At 38.0% G+C, this 26549-nt stretch overlaps 1 protein-coding gene across 5 annotated transcripts in view; it reads right to left on the reverse strand.

Moving 5' to 3' along the window:
- Positions 1–449: 449 nt before the first annotated feature.
- LOC125277155 overlaps positions 450–26549 on the reverse strand; it is a 63780-nt gene continuing 37680 nt past the window's right edge. For 3 of the 5 annotated variants that reach the window (XM_048205448.1, XM_048205449.1, XM_048205447.1), the window contains 14 exons: positions 15628–15728; positions 15179–15308; positions 14779–14828; positions 13943–14051; positions 13391–13549; positions 13180–13297; positions 12986–13047; positions 12749–12874; positions 11343–11422; positions 11092–11223; positions 10384–10580; positions 8791–8920; positions 6159–6343; positions 450–3721 (listed from right to left, as the gene is read on the reverse strand). In XM_048205448.1, the coding sequence (XP_048061405.1) occupies positions 3535–3721; positions 6159–6343; positions 8791–8920; positions 10384–10580; positions 11092–11223; positions 11343–11422; positions 12749–12874; positions 12986–13047; positions 13180–13297; positions 13391–13549; positions 13943–14051; positions 14779–14828; positions 15179–15308; positions 15628–15645 (1683 nt within the window). In that variant the 5' untranslated portion in view covers positions 15646–15728 and the 3' untranslated portion in view covers positions 450–3534. Of the gene's footprint in view, positions 3722–6158; positions 6344–8790; positions 8921–10383; positions 10581–11091; positions 11224–11342; positions 11423–12748; positions 12875–12985; positions 13048–13179; positions 13298–13390; positions 13550–13942; positions 14052–14778; positions 14829–15178; positions 15309–15627; positions 15729–23281; positions 23609–26549 lie in introns of those variants that run through there. The other 2 variants (XM_048205446.1, XM_048205444.1) reach the window with 2 other exon arrangements.

Below are 26549 nucleotides of genomic sequence, written 5' to 3' on the forward strand. Positions count from 1 at the left end.
AAATCTGGTAAGGTCAAAAAGAATAAAAACAATTTACACACAGCAGTACATATTATTTTAAGTAATTATCAAGTTTATTACATCCAAAATTATTTTTTATAATTAATACAACAGATTAATAATAGTTTTAGGTGGGGTTTAGGCCATATTTGTCTTTTTTAATAGTTATTAGACTTGTTTTTTTCTGTATTCACTACCGCAATATTTATCAACTGATAGAAATATTCAATATTTCTTTCCACAATTTCTTTTGGTAACATTTTAGAATACCATTCCATCATTAATAAATAGCTACACATGAATAAATGAGTAATGCAATATTAACATTCTAGTAACTACTGTTAACTAACAAGAAACTCTGATTAATGAATTACTAAGTAATAGTGCTCAGTTTAATTAGGTAGTTCACTATTAGTTAATCAGTAACTATTATTTTTTCATACCTCCCTAAGGACTACTAAGAACTACTATATACAGATTCATAATTAAAGTGAAGAATGCATAATATATAATTAATTCAAAAGTAAAGATCATGGTAATTAGTAATTATTTGGATCAGTATTCTAAAGTGAAATGAAAGATTAACTCCCTAGTAATGACTAAAGTCATTGTAAACTTTTGAGGTTTTTGGTAAGGTATTGAGGTTTTTATAAATCTATTGATTAGCTAACAGTGAACTACCTCATTCAACTGAGCACTAACACTTAAAGGTCCAATAGGTGATTCTCTACAGAAACATTTTTTGTTATACTAGTTAAAAGTCTACAGCAATCACTATGTTAAACAGTCTAAATGTATTTTTAATAAATATATATCGTCTGTGGAAGGTGTAGGACTATAAAATGTTCATCCAATTAGTATATTCAGTACGATGTCCAAACTGCCTGTCAATGCACTGTATGTTTTTATACGGAGCCCCGCATAAGGCATGCAGGAAAAAAAGTAAATTGTGCGCATGATTTAGAATACTATTTTTTTTCCTACATGTCATGTGCGGGGCTCCATATTTTTACCCCGTGTTTCATGCTGCGCAGAGTTTCAGTCACGGAGCACCTCAAACAAACAGCAGCCAGCTTTTACAGTTCCTACCGACTCAAAACAATGAGCTTATGCTCAGTTCACACCATAACTACCGTAATTAAGAAATGGCAACCTGTGACGTTCTAACTGGAGCTGTTCAATCAAACTCGGAATTATGCATATCAATGTCAACAGTATCAACACCGAACTTAATCTGCAGCAGTCAGGTACAAGGTAGCAGTCAGGTACTCAAGTTGTTTATGTTCATTATTATTGTAATGTTATGTGCTTTGAGACATGAGGTAGTTTAACGCCGTTTCTTGTGATGCTTTGCGGAGAGCTGTGTATGTGCGTTTATGTGTTTTGGAGGCAGGGTTGCCCGGTTTTCACAACAAAACCCACCAAGTTGCTAAGTAGCCGGGGGTAAAATCTATGTTTTTTTGGTGGGGTCCCCCTGGTAAATTTTGCATTCCAGGGGTTAAATATCATGTTATTTGGGGTCGCTTCAACCCGCGGACATGAAAAACAACCCATGGCGACAGCGTTAAAGTATCCCAATTCCGCGGAAAAACCACGCACTTGGCAATGCTGGCCTGGCTTTGGATGGCGATTTGCAGAAAGGATGGAATCTTATGCTTTCAATGCTAGCAGGCTAACATTAGCATTTCCCAGATCACCTACTGCACCTTTAATAATTATTTAGTCAAGAGTTTCTAGAATGGTAATATTGCATTACTCATTAATGACAGAACAGTATTCTAAAGTGTTACCTTTCTTTTTTATTTTATTTTCATGCATTTTTTTATTCTTGTGCAACTAGTTGTGATTTCTGTATTATTATAAATCTTCTCTTCCTTATTCTTATGAATAAGGTTGTTGTTGTTTTTTTCAAAAAGAAAATACCGAAAGCATTTTTAGGAGACATGTCATGACTAGAGAGGGTGGGGAAGGGCGTAGGCTATTGAGAATCCCACAATGTCTTTCTTTCCTTGCCAGCAGCACTGTTTATGAAAGTGTGTTTGGATTGCCCTCCCTTGTGTGAACAGTTTGTGCAGCTAAATCATGTTTTATCTTTATCGTATAAGGTTTGGATGGACACTTCCTGTTGATTGTTTAATACTTCCCATGTGCTAGTACACCGAAGGCATATTTGTGTGCTGACAGATATGAAGGTTGTGATGAATGTATTAGTTGTACCTTAGATTAGTGTTCATGCAACGTACGTTTCAGCAGCCTATGAGAAAAAATTGACTCTGTGAACACAGTCTGAACAATGGCAAATGAATCACACACTGTACTTGAACATACTGTATTACACACAGTGTAATTCACTTCCACTACTAATAGCAGGATTCCTTTCCTTGAGACTTTCTTCAACTCCCACAGATAGATTCATATGACCACATAATTCCACCACAAAGGTCAAGAGGTCATGGGTCAGGTCACCTCCCTCCATTTGCGGGACCCAAATGCCAGTTAGAATGCCTAGTCTCTTTATTAATAGGCTTACAATGAAACCCACAAGGTTGAACCACAAGACCGGATATATGGGGTCCGCAGAGGCATCAAGATGTGGGGCTAAACCAGCACATCTGTCACACTTTGTGTGTGTGTGTGTGTGGCTTTCCTTTAACATAGATCTTGATTAAATCTACTAAAAACATTACAAAAATATCAGAACAGGGTATGTAACTAAAAGATTGTGCCCTTCCTGACAGTATATTCCATACCTGAACAATTCTCCTTTGTTTTTCCAAGAGAGAAGTAGGAAAAAACATATATTCTTTCTTTTGATTACACAGACTTCAATGGAATAATCTATGGTGGCTGCTTGCAGGTTTTCACATATTGCAGTAAACTTTAATCAGACCTCTTCATGAAGCTTATAATTTACAAATTTATACATAAAAAAAAACCTTTAACATCTTTAACAGCTACATCATTTCATTTCGCTCCTCGAGTCAATCCTTGACATGAGGCACTGTCATGGAAATAAATATTTAGCCATTTTAAAAAAGTTCAGCTTTGATATCTATATTCTCATTAATGTCAGTCTTACAGGAAGTTTCATTGCCTTCTATTTCACCACAGCTGCCTGTACAAAGTGAAAGTTATGACAATGATTTATTTTGCTAACTTGACCTTCATGGTTGAATGCAATTTAGAATTCAAAATGCCTTTTTCCCATGCAATTGCCATTTTTATGAGCAATTTTTGACTGACCCACCCATTAAATGAGACTATGGCTATTACATTAGTATCAACCCGAAAACATGAAGTCATACACTCCCAAAATTGAAACTGCCCCGAAATGACCCAGAGAATGCAATGCAGGGTGAACATATAAACCTCTTCTCTTACAAGACAAACGTCATTACGTTAATAAGTGGGATAAAACATCAGATATGTTTGCGTCAGCTGTGTCTGACTATGTTTCTGCAGAAAGACAGGAAAGAAAGTGTTAGAAAAGACAGTGTTTCTTCTTATCAACAGGAAAGACAGTGTTTAGTTGGTTTATATTGCTTGGTGTTTCTGCAGCACTTGTATGTCCTGGTGATCACTGATTGCAGAAGGGTTTTCCTGTGGATGCACTTGGGCCAGTTGGCGTAGGACAATGATGTGGGCAATGTGAGTCTTGAGCAGCAACTCCAGCTCGTCCTCACTGCTCCCCAAGACGCTCACTCCATTTACCTCCACCAGCCTGAAACAGAGACCAACATCCTCAGAACAAGAACACTACTAACAGGGGCGTCACTTAGGGTACAACAGGGCTAAAGGTGCACCGGGGTAAAAGGCGCATTTGACTTTATTCTCTTTTAAACCACTAGATAGCACACAATTCAGTTCAGCACTTTTCTTAACAACTGTTTTTGATGATGCATGTGGAAATTTGGCTGATCTTTGACACGATCGTGAAAAGCAACGCAAAGTTGATTCTGCGCTAATTTGATTTTAAAATGTAGATTTATGTAGCAAATGAGAAACGATAAAATTACTGACAATATTTTCAGACAAAGGTCTTGTTAAAAACATTTTTCAATAACAAGAATATGTAAAAGTATGGCGTTTGGAGTAAAAGGTGCCCCTGCTGTTGGGGCTAAAGGAACAATAATAAACAATAAACAATTTCTTAATCTTCAGAAAAGAAGTGAATTGGCCATCCCTCTTGCGAGAAGTGAATCAAACTGATGCTTTCCATGTTCTGTGTGATTGGCTGTTTGTCACATGTCTGACACTTTCAGGTGCACGCTCTTCAGAGTTAATCGCAAACTTTAGTTGACAGAGAACGTTTATACCGAGCGATGTGAGACCGCCGATGTGGGGCTCATAATAACATTCGCTGTGATGTTAATGTTAGTTGTTATATACCCCCTTTCCACCAGCACGAACCGGGTGCTAGTTCAGAGCTAGTGCTAGGGCCAGTTCGGAGTTGGTTCAACTGACGAGCCTTCTAAGAACCGGTTTGTCTTTCCACGGGCTAGAGAGCCAGCACAGAGCCAGGTCTTACGTCACTGTATACGTCTCATATTTCACAGCAAAGCTAGCGCCACAGCGCCAAACACAAACACACCAGGCTTGTTTGAGATGCGTCGGCTTCTCACAGATCGATCGGCGCATGACATCAAAGCACCGCGAGAACGATCCAAAAGTCGTATGCTCTTCAAACACTCCCGCGGATCCGCGGCACCCGCCGAATCGGTCTGCACTGCTCCGATGCATCTCGAACAAGCCTTCTATCAACAATCGCGGATGTTTCACTACTGTTGATGCTCATGGCTTTGCGAACCTACATTGGCATCCAAACACGGCTCGCCGTAATTTGTATATAGACGGCGATTACAATCGAGCTGCTATTTCAAAAATGGCGGTCACAAGTTTCTTGTTGGTCACGGTAACCCCGCCCCCAGCCCCTGACGCAAGCGGTTCTTACTTCTAGCCCAGCAATGTTTTGGTGCTACTTACGAACCACTTTTCCTGGTTCGGAGCTGGTGCTTTGTGTGTCGAAAGATAAAGAACTGATTTGAAACTAGGCTCTGGCTCCGAACCAGCACTCAAACTGCCTTGGTGGAAAAGGGGTAATAGAGAGCGTACCCCTTTATTTTATTTTGTATAGTTCATTTTGATGGTCATGTTTTCTAAATGTATGGTTGGGGTTAAAAATGTTGGTGCAAATGCATAAAATCCTGCTTAATGTGAGTAATGCTCAAGCAGGCATGTTGTTTTAGTGATCAGACAGGAGAGGGCGTCCGCGGAAGAAAGGTGCGAGCGTAAAGGACAAGCGAGAGAATTAGTTTTTGCATTGGTTGAAAGAGGCACGCAGAGATTTTGTGAACTACGAATAAGTGTAAGCATTAAACAACATTAAACTAACCCTTCAAACCAAGCACGCCTGGAACTTCATTTATTTCGGCATGCAACACTGACCCTGATCTAAACCAGGTTGGGATTATCTGGATTTGTCTCTAAACCTACTCTGAAACTCAGACTTTGATCAGCTAGCTTCATGCAACAGGCCTCTGGCTTCAAATCCCAATCTAAAAACATTTGAAATTATTATAACTTTAATTGTGTTTATGTACATATGTTTGCATACACATTGTGTATAACCCAGCTCAAAATGGAATACCTAAAACTCCAAGCTCATGTACTAATCATGTTTTTATCTGTTCCTTGTGCATAGCCATCCACATTTTACATTTCAGTGTTTTCCTGTTATGCTCCCTGTCTCCTACAAATTTCCATAGCAACAGGGGAAAAAACACAAGAGCTGATGGAACCTCTGTGATCCTCTCAGCTCTTAAAGGCTGGAAAATTCGGGATGTTTCTTGGCATGTTTTATAAAAGGCCAATTAGAGGCTTAATTCATCAAAACATCTATTGCACTGAACTGACCTCTTTGATCTCACATTCTTTCACATTTCGGTTGTTTTAAGACTATGACCCAAAGGTTATAGTTGGTGGAAATCATTTAAAGGAATAGATTGCTATTCCAATTTCCATTTTTGGGTGAACTGTTCCTTTAAATTCCAGATTACATTTTGGTGCATGTAAAAGAAAGCTTGAAGGCATGCTAAAAAAGACTGATAATATAGGTTGAAACAGGTGAAACATTCTTCAAATATTTTTAAATCAATTACCTGTCATTCAGACAGAGACTAGCACCCTCAGTGTGTACCACCATCAATCCCTGGCCCTCTACCCAGCGTGCAGAGAAACCATAATGACCGCCTGGGTCTGCTTTCACTTGGGTGGCCACCAGCATGACAGGAGACTGCAAAGAGACCAGCTGAGTCAGAGTAGGGCTCTTCCTCTTAGCTTTCTCCTGCAGGAAAAGGAGAAGAAGAAGAAAAACAGTTGAAAAAGCATAAAACGCAGTAAATATCTGATTGCTCTGATTTTATAGTAACAGAACTGGAAAGTCAAAGGATCTGTCCTTGAAAAAATGTGAAGTGTAAAAGCTGACAGCCTCTCTGATTTTATTATTATAGAAAAAAATTTACTTGATTATTTGTGGAGTAAGCAGAATTTTAAATCAATTTGTCACAAGCCAATGGCGGGAGAAAATTTTCTTAATTATTTCTTACCATCCATGAAACTGTATTTTGTATTATTTTTTTATTAAAAATATATATATTATCGTTATGACAATGCAATTTTTAGCTGTTTTTTTCTTTCATATTTATGCTTAAATGCGTTTAAATTAAATGTGTCATGACTAATGAGTACACCACTAGTAAACATGCATGATCACATAAATCCACACCCCCAAACCAATAGCTGAGACAAAGACTGAATACAGGAAGTGAGTGAAAAGATAGATGCAGAGTGATCAGGTTTCTCTGAACATGCAGCAGAAAAGTCGAGGTGAGGGCTCGAGTCTCCTGGCGTGTGAACGCCCTGCGGCCAAGACTACTGAGCCTCTCCCCAGACATGGGCACCAGACAGCTCGCTCACACAGGAAACCCCCCTGCAGAAATGCTTAGGAGCCCTTATCACCCCACTGTTTGGACTCCCTAGGGCAGGACGCATAGCTCGGGCCTCGCTCAATTATTTAAGAGAAGCAGCAAAAGGGCAGGTACTTAAGAATTAATCATTTCAGTCCACTTTCATTAGCTCATAATTTCGTCCAGCCTTCATACTAACCTAGTGATGGAGCGAGATGAGGGAATAGCTACTGGCCACAGAGCAAACAGAAACTAGAGAGCAAGCTGAACAATGGAAATACATATTATAACTTGGCAACTGTCTTTTGAACCGTAGATGTCGGGGAGGTGCTGCGCGAAGAACAATCGGTCGAGAAACGGGCACACCTTCAGAAATCCCCTAACTCTTATGAGATGGGAAAGGAAGTCGTGCCAAGCCCCGGATTGTAGGATTGTGTTTCGCATGAGGAAGGATTTCGGACTTGGTTAGAAAAGTGTGGCTGGTATTAATGATATAAGTGAGGTACTGTCAGTTACAATAATGGATTCGCAGGGCCCCGGAGTGAATTGTTGCATGCAGTAAAATGGCAACCTCAAGATGGACTATAAATCCCAAACAGAGCCAAAAGCTGCCACAACTATTAGCCACTGGGCCTCTTAGCCGCCAGTGCAGCTCAACACAGTGACCAAAAACACATCGGGAAGAGGGAACAATCAAAGTGAGCCTAAATATTGGGAGCTCTCAAGCCTGCCCGCAATCGCAGTATCTCAACAACCTTTTCCCATGAGAATAGTGAAACCTAATCTGAGTCTGCAACCACTACTACATCTCTGGCCTGAAGGCGAATGAAATGTAATTCAATTGAAATAAAAAAGGGAAGGTTAGAAAAGGTTTGGGACATATTACTTAAAGGGGTTTTTCCCCTTAAATCCCTGAATTTCAGCCGTAGACCCCACGTTTGCCGGCATGTGTTATTTTTCGCTCTATTTCAACAACTCCTCCCTCCCTTTTCCTGTCTTTTTTGATGCACTGCAGTCACGACGGATTGCTGAGATTAGAGGCGATGATGAAATATTTCCTTATTGTCAGATAATCTAGGAAAAATAAATGGCAGCCTGCTCCTTATTAGGGCCCAGGCTTGTATTAGTTCCCAGACTGCTCTGTGGCCTGACCTGCGCCTTTCCCTTGATTAGGTCATATGATAAACATTAGCGGCACTGCCTCTTTCCCACCAACTCAGCACCTAAAGACTGTGGCCTGAGGGCGGCAACGTGACACGCTCTTTTCTTACAAAGTCCCGGTCGGCATGTGTCCTTTCATGGCACCTCGTTAGGTCTCTACCGATGAGATGAAAGAGCCGCTTTAAAAGAGAACGAAGGTGGGAAAGAATCACCGGTACGGCCACAAGGCGGATAGTTTTACACTAGTGTTTTGTGTCATCCTGGCTTTTGAAAAACGAGTGGTGTTGGTGGCAATGGCTCACTGTTGTGGTGACCGTCATTGTGAAATGCCACCATTAATTTGCTTCCCATGAAGCAGATTAATTATAAAGTTTGAAAGATGGCAAAAGAAATAAAAAAGCTGTAACGCGTTACGAGAAACACTTCAAGACTTCATGTCAAATAACTATTCATTTTTTCCCCAACTGTTTTTGTATGTCCAACAAAGTGCTTGCATATTGGGAAAAGCCAAGACTGTAATGCTCACATTAGTACCATATGTTCAGCCTCATTAAAATGTGGTCTAAAATAATAACTACTGGCCTGCGTTCACATGTCAGCACTATATCATTTCATACTGCACCAGGAAACTCTTGGGAAACTAGATCGGGGGAGCCAGTCTCACCTTGGCCTGGGTCTTCTCCAGAGCTTCACGCAGGTGAGCCACCTGCCGATTTAGGTGGATCAGTGTGATCTCATCTTTAAACACCTGGCAGTTCACCCTCATCTTCTCCAGAAGTCGGACCTCTGATGGCCTGAGGAGTAAACAAACACAAGCTGCTCCCTTGAGCTCTCTTAAAGGAACAGTTCATCCAAAAATATAAATTGTGTGTTTTTATTCCCATGAGTTAAACTTCAGTATATTCTTCACACAAAGCTACCGTACGGCATCAGAAGACTTGTAATATATCCATATTGTTATATGAACCACTTTTATGATACTTTTAAGTTTTTTTTAAATTATTTTTATTATTCTTATTTGGACTTTAACAGTATCTCATTCACTTTAATTATATAGAAAAGAGTGGACATAACATTACATTAAAAATGAACATCCTACATTCCACAGAAAAAAAAAAGAAAGAAAAGTCATATGAGTTTGGAACAAAATAAATGATGACCAAATTTTCATTTTTAGAAAACTATTCCTTTGTCTTGGATCAGGAAGCTGATCTGAACAGATTTCCAACGTTCTGTCACTTTATATCAAAGATTAGGCTCTTTATTATTCTGCGGCTAGATCTTAAATAAATGCAAGTGGTCTAAACCTCTTATGTTCTCAGACTCAAATATCTTAGATTAATGTCATCCAAAAACCCTGAAACTTGAAAGATTTGTTTGCATTTTTGCTGGGGAAATGGCCAAGCACATGAAGGACATAACGAAACAAAAAACAATAAGCTTTCAAGCTAAGTGGCTTATCAGGTAATTAATGAGGACTTGGACATATTGATTTATGATGGTATTTTCTCACACCCTTATCCATTCCTGCTTTCAATCTGTCCAGCTCGAAAAGATGTCAGAATAAATCAAAGGCCGTAAATCTGAGAAAAAGCAGGAAACTACAGGGTGAGACCCACACTGGCTTTTTCCTCAAACACCCTTTCTTTATTTGCACACCTCATAAATTAAACAGGTACGGATTCCCATTTTGCAAAGGTAACTGTTTTCACATAATAAGGCTGATCCTTGACAGAAAATCCGTTTTTGTCTTCCAGTGAAAAAATAACATCATGAAACATCATAAGGGTAAATAATGAAACTTTCTTTAAACATTGTCAGAACCATGTAGATATTTAATATGTTAAGAAAGTACATTAAACGCTGGAATAATGGGTCCAATCATGAGGCAGGACTGGGCAGCAGCTTTCTCTGCACTTTAGGAAATTAGGAAAGATCTGTGGACTACCCATTACCATCATCCGACGCAACTTTCAGCACTGACGCCACAGAAAAATAAACTGTAACAGACTGTAAACAGAGCATCAAAAATCACAGGATGTACAGTCTCAACAAGGAAATTACACTGAGGACATCCAAAACCAGCTCTGATCATGAGTTCTTCCAGCCTCTCCTGCTGGAAGATGCAACACATCATTAAAGACCAACGCATTAATGAACAGTTTCTTTTCCATGTGATAATTCCATATAATTACTCAACTTCTCTGCATTAACCTCCAGCACATTCTATTCTGTTTTATGATGAGAGGATACTTACTTATTCTTCTGCACTGGTGCTGTGTTAAGACTGTCCCTGAGTGTTTGAAGGCTCTGTCTCTTCCTCTTCAAACTGTCCTGGGCTTCACTGAGACGCCTCTTCACTTCCAAGCTGTCTGTTTGCACTGCATCCATGTCTCCCTCCATCTTCTTCAGCTCTGAACAGAAGGCCACCAGGCCATGGTAAAGCTCCTGAACCTGGTTATCATACAGACACAGATCAACTAAAATCAATAGTGGAGAACAGGGTTAGTTGTCACATTTTTTCCTCATGGCAGGTTTATTATTCAAAGTCTATTTCTGCTTAAGAACATACCTCTACGTTTCAGATACAAAAACATTTCCACTGTTATTGCCAAGGAAAAAAGACACACAACTCTGTGACGACATGCTCCAAAAGTGGGCACAGTGGTACTGAAACTTTAATTTTTTGACAAAATTCACAAGAATTATTCTTATTTATGAGAGTTTTGAAGTAGAAACGTCTCGGTTATGGAGGGAACGGAGATGTACACAGAACGTGACAGACTGAAAGGAATCCAAAAATAAATTTACTATTAGAGAAAATAAGCATTTGCACAACTGGACTTTTGACTCAAAAACTAGTAGTTGCTGGTGTGACAACTAGCCCCAGTCTTTATTTGAATAAAATGGTGAAAAATACTTTTTCTGGTTTTGTTTTGGCTTCCTCCAACAGGATAATATTTACCTGTATGATGACATTTTGAAGGGAGGCCACCTGTTGGTTTAGCTCTCGAATCTTGCCAGTGTTGTTTAGCAGATTTTTGCTCTCAATATCATCAGCAGTACGAAGGTTATTTGGGGAATCAGGACCATCTTTCTGTGTTTTGAGAGGCAAAAGTTTAATTTTAAATTTTAAAGTTTTACTCCTAAGTTATGTTTGTGTGTTTTAATTTAATCCATTGAAATACTCGGCTTAAAACATACAATTCTGTCTACCTTCCTACATAAGTGAAGCTCCATTAGTCTTGTTTCTGAGCCAGGCAAATCTCCAATCTGCTGCTCAGGGGAGAACTCATCTGAAAAACGTGGAAAAATAGAGACGGTATGTAAAATTAAATTTACTGTGTAAATTCCAGAGCACTTACAAGCCACAAGCCATATATGATTCTCTCCAAATGCAAGACTAAATGGCTGATCTTTTCCAAAGAAGACAAAAGAAAAAGTCCTAAAAATAATACAATAAATTGAGCGCAAGTCAATTTATTTTGTGTATGTATGCATAATCCCCAAGGACACACTAATGGCAAATAAAAATCTGTATATTATTATCCTTTTTACTGCAAATAATATAATATAATATAATATAATATAATATAATATAATATAATATAATATAATATAATATAATATAATATAATATAATATAATATAATATAATATAATATAATATACAGTACAGTCCAAAAGTTTGGAACCACTAAGATTTTTAATGTTTTTAAAAGAAGTTTCATCTGCTCACCAAGGCTACATTTATTTAAAATAAAAAACAGTAATATTGTGAAATATTATTACAATTTAAAATAACTGTTTTCTATTTGAATATATTTGACAAAGTAATTTATTCCTGTGATGGCAAAGCTGAATTTTCAGCATCATTACTCCAGTCTTCAGTGTCACATGATCCTTCAGAAATCATTCTAATATGCTGATCTGATGCTCAAGAAACATTTAATGTGTACAATTGTACAAAATATTTGTGTACAATATTTTTTTTCAGGATTATTTGATGAATAGAAAGTTCAAAAGAAGAGCATTTATTTGAAATCTAATCTTTTGTAACATTATAAATGTCTTTACTGCCACTTTTGATTGATTTAATGCATCCTTGCTGAATAAAAGTATTCATTTCTTTAATTTCTTTTCAAAAAAATAAAAATAAAAATTCTTACTGACCCCAAACTTTTGAACGGTAGTGTATATTGCTACAGAAGCTTTGTATTTCAGATAAATGCTGTTCTTTTGAACTTTCTATTCATCAAGGAATCCTGAAAAAAAAGTACACAACTGTTTTCAACATTGAAAATAATCATAAATGTTTATTGAGCAGCAAATCAGCATATTAGAATGATTTCTGAAGGATCATGTGACACTGAAGACTGGAGTAACGATGCTGAAAATTCAGCTTTGCATCACAGGAATAAATTACTTTGTCAAATATATTTAAATAGTACACAGTTATTTTAAATTGTAATAATATTTAAGGTATTTGCATTTACTTGACAGTCTAAATTAAAGTGTTGGTGTCATCTTCTGACTATAAGGTAGATCTTCATACATCTACAAAGACAACATGTACTCATTTATAAATATTTTATTCCTTTTTGCTTGTATATATACAATACCTTCTTTGCTTTTCAGGTTGAAGTGATCTTTATCTTCATTAATTCCTAGCATCCTCAGGCAGGACTCCATTACTTTTCCCACACTTGTCTCTTTGGGTGTCCTTAAATGAACTGTTTGTTCTGACGCTAAATCAAAATAACAGACAGATATAGGCATTTTTCAAAGCTTTAAAATGAATTGTAAAAAATATATGTTGAACTATTAGATGGGATAAAATTGCATTGGCAGAATGGTACCATTGACTGTGATTTCAATGAGATGTGAGTTCTTCTGAAACCTAGCATTTTGCTCTTTCTGTCTGTGAGAGAGAACATGACACATATTCAGGTCAACCTGTGAATACTGTTATGAACATACTGTTAATTCCCTTTTGGTACTGATTTGTGATTACACTTCATTTTACATTCTACAGAGAAGAAGGACGCTCTACCTGAATTTGAATGAGCATCGGTTCATGTTGATGCTGCTAACTTGAGGAGAAGAATTTGACTTGGTCATGGACACCAAAGCCGCTGTGAATTTCTCAACATTGTGTGGACCAAACCTTTCTTTTGGGAGAGAGAAAACAAGTTCAAGTTAGCTTCTACAAAATTACAGACAAAAGTACTCAAACAATTCATGTTATGGTTATGCTATGCTACCCAGGAGGGAGTTGAGTCTTTGGGTGGTGGCGTTCGGTGGGTGTAACTCATGGTAGATGGCAGACAGGAGTCTCTCTCTCTCCTCCAGACTGGACAATTGAAGGATTTCAAGGGTGTGGAGATCAATAGAAGCGATGTGAGTTCCACTGAACTCTGCATCTGTAGGGTTTGATCCACCCAAAGCCACAACATTATTATTAACATCTCTTCAGACTGTTGCTTCTGATAAATAACACTAATGGATCTCTAAAAGAGATCTTTACTGGTTTGAATATTCAACAAATAGCCACTGCAAATCATTAGCTAGAAATGGTAAAAGTCTCTGTGGTGTTGTATTGGTGAGTAAATGTTGTTTTTCCCTTTCTTTTTAAGTTGATGCATGGAAATACTTCTCAAAATGACGCAATAACATAAAAGTGTAAATGAGTAATACATAATCTAAACAGCTATTGGTTTGCGGTCTATGCATTTGTCTCTTTGAATGTTTGGCGAATTAAAACATTTAAAAAGGGTGGGAAAATAACAAAAACAAATGTGCAAACTGTACTTTACCTCTAATGAAGGGGAGGCATTTCTGTAGACCAATATTACTAAACCACTGGCAGACCTCCTCCGTGTTCAGCTCTGCTAAAGTTTTGGCATTGTACCCATTAGAATCCTGCTAAACACACACAGATACAGACAAACTCACAATGCATACAAATTATGTTTAAAGTTCGTGACATGTATGCATGCAGACAGATTCATCAACTTTCAATGCAGACACATTCATCAAATAACTGTTCATGAACACACTTCTGCAGAGAATTAACACAATGGAAGATGTGTGCACACACACAAAAAAAAAGACCAAGTTAGAACATTCCACCATAAAAGACAGAAAATAGGTCTTTAAGAGATTTTTTCTTTAACCATGGACAATTTTCGGTGCTCCCATGAAACGTTGCATGAGTGTATTTGCGTATACCCTAAAGCTAGATACTTTAACTGTACATAAAATGAGGGGTATTTTCATGCGAAACAGCATAAAGGTTTACAAAATGGCTGTAGTTTGCAATGGTCTCATCAAGAAAAAGCCCAGTATTTCACTGACTGTGAAATATTTTTAGTGCATTTGAAAGGACTTTTTTAGATGGTCAATGGGGTTAAAAATATGAGTCTATGCTCAGTGAACATTATGTATAAATAATAAAGTCTGCCACTGTACTGCATGTCTGTTGACTTAGAGCCTAAAATTATGAGATATGAGACACATTACACAATTTTATCATGAAAAAACTGCATTATCATCAACACCAAAACTACTTGAGACTAAGACCTTGAAACAGAAGCAGAAAAGCAAAAAAAAACCAAACAAAAAAAAAAAGTTCTGAAAAAAAAGGCAATACCTTCACTGCATTTTCTCCAGTTTGGTCTGTAGACTGGGGAATGTAAGATGCTGGGAAGAGAAAAACAACAAGATCACTGTCATGCTGAAAAGACTAGATTTAATTTATATGCTAGTTTATGGTTAGTGTGAGTTTGGGGTCTTGCTTTTGGACCAGCACTGGCATAATATTCAACTTGCAAAAAGCTTATAAACCAAAAAGTTTTTCTGGTTACCCTAGTTAAAAAGCCATGGGAAGCATCTAAAACACAATACATAGTGTTTCTTTTTCAGCAGGGTGGTCATTTTCAGACCTGTCATTTTCATATGAGTCATCAAAACAATAAATACAATAGGGAGAGAATCCTAGCCTTTGTCATCCAAGCAATTGTCATCCAAGAAAAGTCACATCACGTCTTTACCAACAGTTATCCTTCTTTGACGTGGGGATTCCTCATCTTCAAGGATTTCGTCTTGCCCTTGGCAAGTGGAGTGAAAGGTATGACTTCTCTGCACCGTATCACCCAAACTACAGGACCTAGTGACTGGTTTCTGTGACAGGATGACAAAAAAGAGCATTCGTACATTTTATTAAGTTATATTTTTGCCTTTTCTTGGCTTTTTAGGATAGGACAATACAGGAAAGCATGGGGTAGAGAAAGGGGAAAAGGATCGGCAAAGGACCTCAAGCCGGGAATTGAACTCGGGTCGCCTGTGACACTCGACCCACAAGGCTATTAGCACCAACATTCGTACATGTTTAGTGCCTTTTAAATGTCTTCTGTGTGAAATATGGATCATATTATTGTCATTTTCTTACTTTTATTTATAAACATGTTTCATTTACAAAGGTTATCCCAAGTGATTTTACCTTTTGGTGTGTTAGCATGCTTATCTTACTGCTCAGCGGTAGAAGCCTCAACTCTTCCTTTAGCAACTCATGGCTGCTGGCATCCTTGTTGCTCAGGTCATCTAAATGAGTAAAACAACACATCAACAAGATGTCAGCACTATCAGATGATCCCTAAGCTGATGGGAAAGAACTTTTGGATCTGGAGAAGCCCTAATTCTGTCTGGGTCATTGAGTCCATCTCTGGGAAACAAAACAAGTAGAACTTTAAGCTAACATGGGAAAAATTGGTCTCAAACTCAAGTCTGGACACTCCAGAACACCATATTTGGTGTATTGTGCTCTGTGGAACACACTTGAAAGCTTGGTTGGAATTTGTGTCAAATTAATAATGTCAGCCGGAAACAGCTACTTAATCTCTGTATGCTAGTGCTAATACTTGAGCTAATAATGTTAAGGAGGGAATGAAGCCGTTTCTTTTCGTATATGGGCTCTGTAGCATCAGACATCAATAATTTATCACGAGCCTGGTCCGCACGTTCGGTAAATATATGCAAACACACAGCAAACCACAATGGAATACTGTGGCATGTTGCAAAACTGGGTTGACAGTGAAAAGGACAAGTGAGGGACTGTCTGGCAGTGGCATAGTTTAGTGACCAGTGACATGCTATGTTTTCCCACAGACAGCAGACATTCTAACATTCCCATAACCGCAATGCTTTTTGAACCCCCTCCACTTCCTTCATAAAAAAGAAGCAGCAAAAACAAACAAGTGCTGGGAATTGACACACTGAAATTATGGTCTTTAGCCCTATCAAAAGCCCACTGTCTGATCCCTGCAGATTCTGCATAATAGGGAATAGTATGTGTTTGGCATCGGTGCCAGGTTCGTACATTGCCTAAGGAATACTACTGGCTTCTATTAGATGGTAAAATATTAAGTGGAACACGGCTGACCATGGAGAATTTTGTTTGAACCTATTGATTTGTCAGTATTGCAATACTCATATTAATTACTTTCATTAAACTGGTTTTCAAACAGAATATGGTCAGATGAAGATGAATATCTCAGCCCAACAGGATAGCTTTGAGTGAACTAGAAAATGTTTAGTTACAAATGAGAACATCATTAGGTGACTCTAAGCATGTAAAAGCACAAAAATTCCTGAAAAAAGCACCCTGGTTTCCACAAAAAAATATTAAGTAGTACAACTGTTGTCATTTTTAATGACAAGACATGTTTCTTGAGCACCAAATCAACATCATAGAATGATTTCTGAAGAATCATGAAATATATTCAACATAATCATCTCTAAAAAGATCACAGATAAACTGAGAATACACAACAATAACTCCTCCCTCTATATCTGGTTTTCCTTACTGGCTGACCTCAGACACTCATAATAGGCAATAACTGGTCTGGCACCATCATACTGAGCACTAGATCCCCACAGGGCTGTTGTTCACCCTGATGGCTCACGAATGTACTGCCAAACATAGTACAAACCACATCATCAAGTTTGAGGATGACATCGCAGCGGTGGGCTTCATCAGCGATGATGAGTCATCATACTGAAAGTAGCTGGAGCATCTAGTAGACTGCTGTGCAAACAACAGTTTCTCTCTAAATGTTGACAAAACATTTGGAGACATCGACATCACAAAGTCCCGCACTGACCACCTCCCATAGCACATCAATAGGTCTCCTGTAGAGACAGTCAGGATGGAAACATTTCTGGGTCTGCACATCACTTGTACTACCTCAAGAAAGCACAGCAGAGTCTCTTTGTGCGGTGACTGAGGAGGGCAAACTTTTCCCCCACCCATTCTCACCAGTCACCACATTCTACAGAGAAACAATTGTAAGCATCCTAACAACATGGTTTGGAAGTTCAGACCACAAGGCCCTGCAATGCCTTGTAAAAACAGCTGAGAGAATTATTGGAAGCTCATTCTCTCCCATATCAGACATTTACCACAAACGGTATATGAACAAGACCCAGAGCATCACATAAGACCCCAGCCGTCCCTGCCTCGTTAAAAAAAAAAAAAAGGCTTACTTGAGTACGGGGGCCAACACAGAGAGACTTTGCGACATTTTTTTCCACTAAAGCTCCTCAATGGAGGAGAAAGAACTGATGCACTGAGAACAACTGATAAAACTAGCAATTAGTGATGCACCGAAATTTATGCAAAAAAAAACAAAAAAAACACATTTTACAATTTTTAATTTCGGCCAAAATAGTTTTGGAGGGCTGAAATCATCGACTTCTTCAGTGACGAGTTTTGACCATTTCAGTGTCTATCTCATACACACAACATGGATAAACTACAACAGGTAAACATTTAAAGGTGATAAAAAGGATCTTGTCGTCGACTGAGAAACCACAGACTTGTTACTGAGTATGCGTAAGAACAACCCCCCCTCATTTCGAGGGAACGCCTCCAAAACTCGTGCACGAGTATTTGAACACAAGTGTTTACCACTGGCATTCGCTGTGTGGTGTTAGTGGATTCATTATGTCGGACTCACCGCAGGTAACTCATAATCTGCAGTTGTTACTCCTGTCTCCTGACAAAAACATTGCATGCGGCGCCTGTGGAGTGTGGAAAGTTACTGGAGCGCGCAGCCGCGCTCATCTCTCACAAGGAACGTCATGGCAGTGATTGACAAGCCAGAGAGCCAATCCGCACACGTCTCTCACAAGGAATGTCACGGCAGTGATTGACAAGCCAGAGGGCCAATCGTTTACGCGATAATCGCGTAAACGATTGGCTGATGTTTTTAAGGCCCTACCTCGTGCACAGATGATGTATATTAATTTTATTCCTTTCAGTGCACCTAATAAATAGTCTTTTATCAGTTAGTAAAGACAGTTTCAAGTAATATTGCAAAAATGTATAAAACAAAACATCCTCTTTAGCACCTTTAAGCAGTGTGGACACAATTCGCATGACCAAAATTAATACTAGAGTAGCAATATGTAAAGGAGGTGGCTCGTTTTTTTACTACGACTGTACATGCCACCCTGAAAAGCATAAAGATTGGGGGAATTCCCCAAATTTAATGAACAAATTATTATTAATTAATTATTATAACCATTATTGCTACTGTTATCAGTGCATTATTTACATAGTACTTCAAGGTGACAGAGTAACCATTTGCATATGTTGCTGTTTTCTCAATTCAGAAACACAAAGCAACACATTCACAAAGCAAACACAATTTAATGGATTGCTCATTTGGGATCTCAGTAAGTCAGGGCCATCATTATTTAGCCATGTTCATTTGATAATGTATGCAGGCATCGCTTTTTAAATAAAACTACATTTACCATTGGCTTTCTGAATGCAGTAAGACTGCACTCTAAAAAAAATCCGTAAAAGTAGGGCATAATGTACTGCATTAATTTAACGGAATTTTCCGTGTATATAGGTGTTTTACCTGTATTTAGAATTCTGCACTTCATTGAGTTGTGTTTTAGATTTAACGGAAATGTCTGTAAAATTACTGGATAATGTCCAGGTAATGAGCTGCCAGTGCTTTTTCCATTATTTTACGGATTTATTTTTTACAATGTGTTATGGTAGTTGTGCCAGGCACATAGGGTTGATTTTGTGAATAAGAAGTAATGTTTTTGGCTAAACTAAAGTCAATTGTGGACAGTGGTGGGAAATGAGTTGCATTAACACACAATTAACATGTAAACTCAACTTAAATACTTTGTTTAGTGGAAACTCAATTTGGCAAAGTCATGAATCAGACATGTCATCCTCAATTTAATTTCTTGCAGTTAACTACTAGCTAGCAATAGCACATATTAGCAATAAACATTTTTGTACTTTAAGTCATGCACAGCATTTACAAGCACAAGGACATAAAAAATAGTACTTTAGAAGTCTTCAACAAATGGTTATATAAAACACTAACATATCAGAAACATAAAAGAACACTAAGTCTTACCATTTATTAATCTTGCTCAAAAACATCACTTAATTTCAATATTTACATTCCCTATCCAGTCCAATGCAAATAGAAATCCCTTGCCCAGTTTCAGTTAATGCCCACAAAGAGTATTCATGTAGTCCCAACACAAATGTATGAACTTCTACTTTACCAACTCATGTGTATTGCACACAACTGAAATTAAATTGTGACGTTTAAGAACTGTCCCACGATACCTCAAATTAGGTACACTGAACAACCAGCTTGTTTTTTGTTCTTGTTTAATTGAACTTTATTTTCCTGTATGTAAGCTGCACAGCAAACTTTGTAAAATAATTTTATTTTATATGGCTGGAATGACAATAAATGTGACTTGACAAGCAAGGGGAAGGGAGTGTGACTTCAATCAAGTGTGATTAAATTGTGAGATTAAATTGACCTTTAAATTGACATTCAGAATTGGTCCAACTTCCTGGACTGTGTGAAACTGTCCTATTTAAACAAGCGAGATACTTACAGAAAATACAAAAGCACAAAAGATAATGATTTCAAATAGGAGAAAGCGAGACAGTGTTTAGTCCCCAGACAGAGCTAAAATGCTCCAGCAAAGGACAGGAGGCTTTCAGAAACTGGGCCACTTCACACGGTCTGCGTGGTGAAGTCGGCCCTCTGACAGCCTCTGGTCGTTCTAGACAGTGAACAGGAAGAGGATATGTGCAGAGCCTGTCCCGAGACTGCAGAGAAAACCCAGTAAAGCCAAGGACTTAACACAGGTCAAGATCTGAGGGAGCCAACAACCAGATCTCGCTGCAAGAGAATAACATGCATATGTGCTACAGTCCAACACATTCTCCTCTGTGCAAAAAGCTAGTAAATTGCAAACTGGATTAAAGGAATACCACGTGGCTGAAGGAGGTAGAGGTACAGATATTCAGAGGATCAGAGCGCGAGAGGCCTTCGGGATCGTGGGAAGTATCTAGGTCTTTCCGCCCTGCCAGCTGTTTCCCCAGTCTCCACAGGGCCCCCACTGTACTCTGGACCAGTGTGAAACATAGCACCAGAGAATACAGTTTCCCCCAAACCAAACTTGCTGAACTCTCAGAAGAGCGAATGATGAAGAAACACATTCAAATGTTAATCGATTTAGGGCTTTACTGTAAAGCACACCTGTGTCATCAGCATTTATTCATACCGGCAATGGTATAGTAACAAATAGAAATATAACAGACATTGAGAAAGACTCATTTATAGAAGATCTGTGGCAACTTCTCCAAATGCCTGGAGCAACCATGTGAAGGTTTCTGACTGGAATACAATGCTTGGGAACAGGTCATATGGCTTCACGCTTGGGATAAATGTGTACAAAAGCTATCCCTCACCACAGACACCTTTGTCCTAAACAGATTACCCCTTGGTCACAAAACAGCGCCTCAGAGGGTGTCATTTCTCTAGACCAATCAATAAGCACCTTAGTTTTCGGTAAGGAGCAACAGCTCACTTCACTAAAGGGTCTAAATATGCTTTGAGGAGTTGCTTTGTGCATGATGAGACCTGCACAGTGGCATGTCCACCCACGCCATCTGAACTGTGCCCTTTCTGCTGAAAACCACACCTGGATGAGGACATGAGTAAAATTGTCAAAAAAGGATGAGTCATGAGAGACAACTTTTCAGTATTTCAGACTAATGCGTAGACGAACAATTCAGACTGCCTCAGATTTCTGCCTCATCTTAAAAATTGCTATGCAGTAATTAAAGGTTACATACTGTAGTTGTGCTACATACCAACCTCGAAATATTTGTAGATGTACACGCACCATCATTTTTCTGTGGTTAGGTTAAAATACCCAACATTTCTGATTCTCTTTCTGGTGATATGGCACATTCCACAAATACACTGTACACTTTAGTTTTCCATGACTTTTTTTTTTTTTTTTTTTTTTTTTTTTGAATAGAGGCATAACTTATTTATTTATTTATTTTTGTTATGAGAACTATTAGATATCTTTGGAAGAGTATTGTTTAATATAAAATTAAGTAGTATTAATCATATCTGATGTTGGTATACTCCCACCTTAAAATACCATTAAAAAAGGTTTGACATAATCAATTACATTTTTGCCATTAATATTCCTATTAATACCTATTTAAATATTGATATTTTATTCATTGTAGTAAAAATGCACTATATTTTTAAAATTAACTAATTATGCACAATTGTAACAGTTTTTATATTTTAAATAATATTTAAAGAAGTTAAATAATTTCCAGGCCGATAGAAATAAACTGTATGCACCTACTTTCACAAAAAAGAGAGAGAGAGAGAAAAGGCACTGTGTACCTTATTCGTAAAAAGTGCCATATAAGACAGCAGCTTCCCAATATTTGTCAAGCTGCTACAATCAGTCATACTTAGTCATCAGTTGTGGTTAAAGGTGCCCTAGAATTAAAAATTGAATTTATCTTGGCATAACAAGAGTTCAGTACATGGAAATGACATACAGTGAGTCTCAAACTCCATTGTTTCCTCCTTCTTATATAAATCTAATTTGTTTAAAAGACCTCCGAAGAACAGGTGAATCTCAACATAACACCAACTGTTACGTAACAGTCGGGGTGTACACCCCCAATATTTGCATATGCCAGCCCATGTTCCCAACATTATGAAAGCCATAAGACAAGGGCAGGCAGTATTAACGTCTGGATGTGCACAGCTGAATCATCAGACTAGGTAAGCAAGCAAGAACAATAGCGAAAAATGGCAGATGGAGCAATAATAACTGACATGATCCATGATATGTGATATTTTTAGTGATATTTGTAAATTGTCTTTCTAAATGTTTCGTTAGCATGTTGCTAATGTACTGTTAAATGTGGTTAAAGTTACCATTGTTTCTTACTGTATTCACGGAGACAAGAGCCGTCGCTATTTTCATTTTTAAACACTTGCAGTCTGTATAATTCATAAACACAACTTCAGTCTTTATAAATCTCTCCAACAGTGTAGCATTAGCCGTTAGCCAAGGAGCATAGCCTCAAATTCATTCAGAATCAAATGTAAACAATATAACAGTATACAATACTCACATAATCCGACGCATGCATGCCGCATGCATGACGAATTCTTTGTAAAGATCCATTTGAGGGTTATATTAGCTGTGTAAACTTTGTTTAGGCACTGTTTAAGGCAAGCGCGAGCTCCGTGGGCGGAGAGCACGAGATTTAAAGGGGCCGCACACATAAATCGGCTCATATTTAATGATGCCCCAAAATAGGCAGTTAAAAAATTAATTTAAAAAAAATCTATGGGGTATTTTGAGCTGAAACTTCACAGACACATTCAGGGGACACCTTAGACTTATATTACATCTTGTAAAAAAACGTTCGATGGCACCTTTAAAGCAACAGTTAAAAAGGATAGTTCACCCAAAAATGACAACTCTGTCATCATTTACTCACAAGTTGTTCCAAACCTGTATGAATTTCTTTGTTCTGCTGAACACAAAAGAACATATTTCGAAGCATGTTTTTAACCAGGCACCATTGACTTCCATAGTATGGAAAAACATACTCAATAGTCAATAATGCCCCATAACTGTTTGGTCACAAAAATTCTTCAAAAGTGACAAACATTCTTCAAAACATTCTTCAAAAGTGACAATTAAAAAAAATGTCACTACAGGTAAGGACTATTGTGAAGATTCATCACAAATCAAAACAGACTCACCCAGATTATGCTCAGTGAACTGCAGCAAACTGATTCCAGTATTGAGGCTTCCTGACAATGCAGACAAACAAGTGATTATTTCAGAATGTATCATGGTTAAAACAAAACTACTCTTGCACAAACGTGCCAGTGGGCTCATCATGCTGCTAACGCCTCTTACTTTTTCGAGGGTATTCAGGAAGAGGGGGTACTTGAAAGGAGCTACGCAGGAAGTGGATTGTAGACTTGTCCACGCTGTTCTTCTTGGTGGTTTCTTCCTCTTGAGGCTCCACCTGAGGATGTTCTTCATCTTTAGTCTCACGATTACCTTCAGACTCCACGTCTTGGTCTACATCTTCCTCACTTTCTTGCTCTCCTGTAGCAGCACTGCCAATACTGTCCACTCCTTCACTGCCTGAAGTTTGCTGCAGACTTTCTTCTTCCGAGTTTATGTCGAAGAACTGGTCGTCGTCTATTACGTCGGAAGGTGTCGGAGGTATGAGGTTAATGACCGGTGGTGTGAGAAGATCACCATCTCCAACATTAGTGCTGCCAGAACAATACAGAAGAGAGTCAAGAGCAGAGTCTTCCTCATTGTTCTGGATCACTCTGGGCTGAAACGGTAAAGAGGAAAGTGGTGCAAGCTTCTTCTTTAGCGCTGTTCTTTGGCACACAGACACAGAACTAGCAGAGCGACCAATGGTGATCTGTTGAGGTGGCCCACAGCGCTCAACTTCAGCAAAGCTAAATCCAGGGTTGTCTATTCCCAAATCTTCAACAGCAATATGGACGCTCTCCTCATCCACAACAGGCTTGGGATTTTGTGGCTTTTCCTGATTGTACTCCAAGCAGTCGTTCTCAACAGTCCGAAAGCAAGAGCAACACAGGAACCTTTGTATAACTCCGATGATGTTTTCTTGCCTGGAATGCCTGTTATCCGCATGCTTTGCCATTTCAATCGCTACTTCCTCCCCATTCCCTGACCCTCTCAGTCCCAGAAGAAACTAAAAGTCTGAGGATCAGAGACAGAAAAGCATGGCTTTTTCACCTCTATCACCTAAACCTTCATCGAAAGGAAAACAGACCCTCTCAAAGCATCAATATGCAAGACCCTCTCACCGAAACCCTTCCGAGCAATAAAAAATAAATCCTATGTAGGTTGTTGCTTAGCAGTGGCCTGAAAGAGAATAGAATGAGGCTTTATGCTTTGGCTTCGATGAATACTTGAGATGAATGCTAGTTTCAATTAAGGGCCTTTCATATGGAAAGTACTAAGGACACGGCTCTGCCCTCAAAGAGATGTGCGAATATAATTAAGAGCATAGCTGACCTTACCAATAGAAAAATTACAATTAATTTAGAAAGAGCAGTATATCAAACTACATCATAAATTGTACTAGGTTTAGGTATATCTTGTTTGGTCTGTTGTTCCACTTACAGTACAAAGTTGCTATGATGCTGCTAATGCTAAGCTTTCTGGTACATCTGATACACGAGGATGTCACTGAGAACAAACATAATTTGCCTGGTTATAATGATCTTTTCCTTCATTTGATCATTGTATAATTACTAATTGAGGAAATGTACACACACACACACACACAAAACAAGTTTTTGCATCAAAATACAGTGCAAAAGTTACATCTGATCATGAGACTAAAAGATTCATAATTTGAGATACACTACCGTTCAAAGGTTTGGCGTCAGAAATGAATACTTTTATTCGGCAGGGACACAAAATTGATCAAAAGTGACAGTAAAGACTTACATTGTTTTACAAAAAACAAAATTTCAAATAAATGCTGTCCTTTTGAACTTTCTATTCATTAAAGAATAAAATAATGAATGCAAATGTATCACAGCTTCCACAAAAATATTAAGCAGCACACCAACTGTTTTTACCATTGATGATAATAATAAATGTTTCTTGTGCACCAAATCAGAATTTTATGATTTCTGAAGGATCATGTGACTGAAGACTGGAGTAATGATGCTGAAAATTCAGCTTAGACATCCCAGGAATAAATTACATTTTAAAATATATAAAAATACAAAATGTATTTTATATTGTAATAATATATCATAATATTAATCCTCTGGTTTCGGTGAAGATGCCAGTACAATCACTTGCATTTTTTTCCTGATAATGGTGAAAAGAACTTAAAACATGTGTTTTACTGTATTTGTGATCAAACTAAATCTTTCAAAATCTTTAAATCATATTGACACAAACTTTTTAACAGCAGTATGCATAACAAGAGTTACAACCTTATCTGAGTTAGAAATGCAAATAAGGATTACAGTACAAGGAATGTATATATTTATAAAAAAAAAAACACTAAATAAAAGTATTGCTGCTAGAGGATTCCTTTCATATAACCTTTATATTTCAGGGCCAATAAAATGCCTTCAAGCACAAATCATAATGTTTTAATTATCACTAATGCCTTTGAGCACAGTTGGAGAAGAAAGAACTGTCAGCACTGTATCAAGCGCTCCATGCAGAAGAAAAGGTCACCATGCTCCAGTACTTTTTTAAGAGCCAGTTGTTAAGCCTGTTGATCAAAGGCTCCACTGATATTTATATATGTATTTAAGCAAAAACATTTGTGCACAATAAAGGATGACATTGTTGGCTGCAGTAACTGTGTTGCATGACTAGCATCCATCACAACTAGGCCAAGACAGAAGAATTTGCATTGTTTTCTACATTTCCTGCTGATTGTGGGTGGTAATTTGTGGGATTCTGCTTAATTTATTTAAAAATGGTCAAATATATTGAAAAAATAATCAAATTGGCCAAAATGCTTGATATACAAACAAATAAGGGCAAGGGTTGCACGGAGGAGTTCTGTGCTTGCAGATTTGGTGTAAGTCTAGTCATAACCAAAGAGCTTGAAACAACACTTCTATGTATACTGACAAATGGGATTTTACTAGAATCCAATGAAAAGCACACAACAGAGAGAGACAACTGCTATCCTGAGAATGGACTGCATTTCATGATTTCAACTCTTCTAGTCCTGACTGGAAAAAAAAAAAAAAAAAGATTTACATGTATACTGAAAACTATTTTACCATGTATTACAGTTTTGAGAAACAATTGCACAGTGGCTCATGTGCGTCATTCCCTTTTTTTGGCAGGTATCTGTTGCTTTTCCAGGCTCATAAAAAAAGAGCAACTGGTACATAAATGTTTCTAATCAGTGAAGCAGGTCAGAGGGAACCAGATTTGCTATTCGTTCATCAAAACATAATTCTCATAAAATAATTACTCATGTTCTGTAAA

This window comes from Megalobrama amblycephala, linkage group LG10, assembly GCF_018812025.1.
Source record: "Megalobrama amblycephala isolate DHTTF-2021 linkage group LG10, ASM1881202v1, whole genome shotgun sequence".
Taxonomy (NCBI): Eukaryota; Metazoa; Chordata; class Actinopteri; order Cypriniformes; family Xenocyprididae; genus Megalobrama; species Megalobrama amblycephala.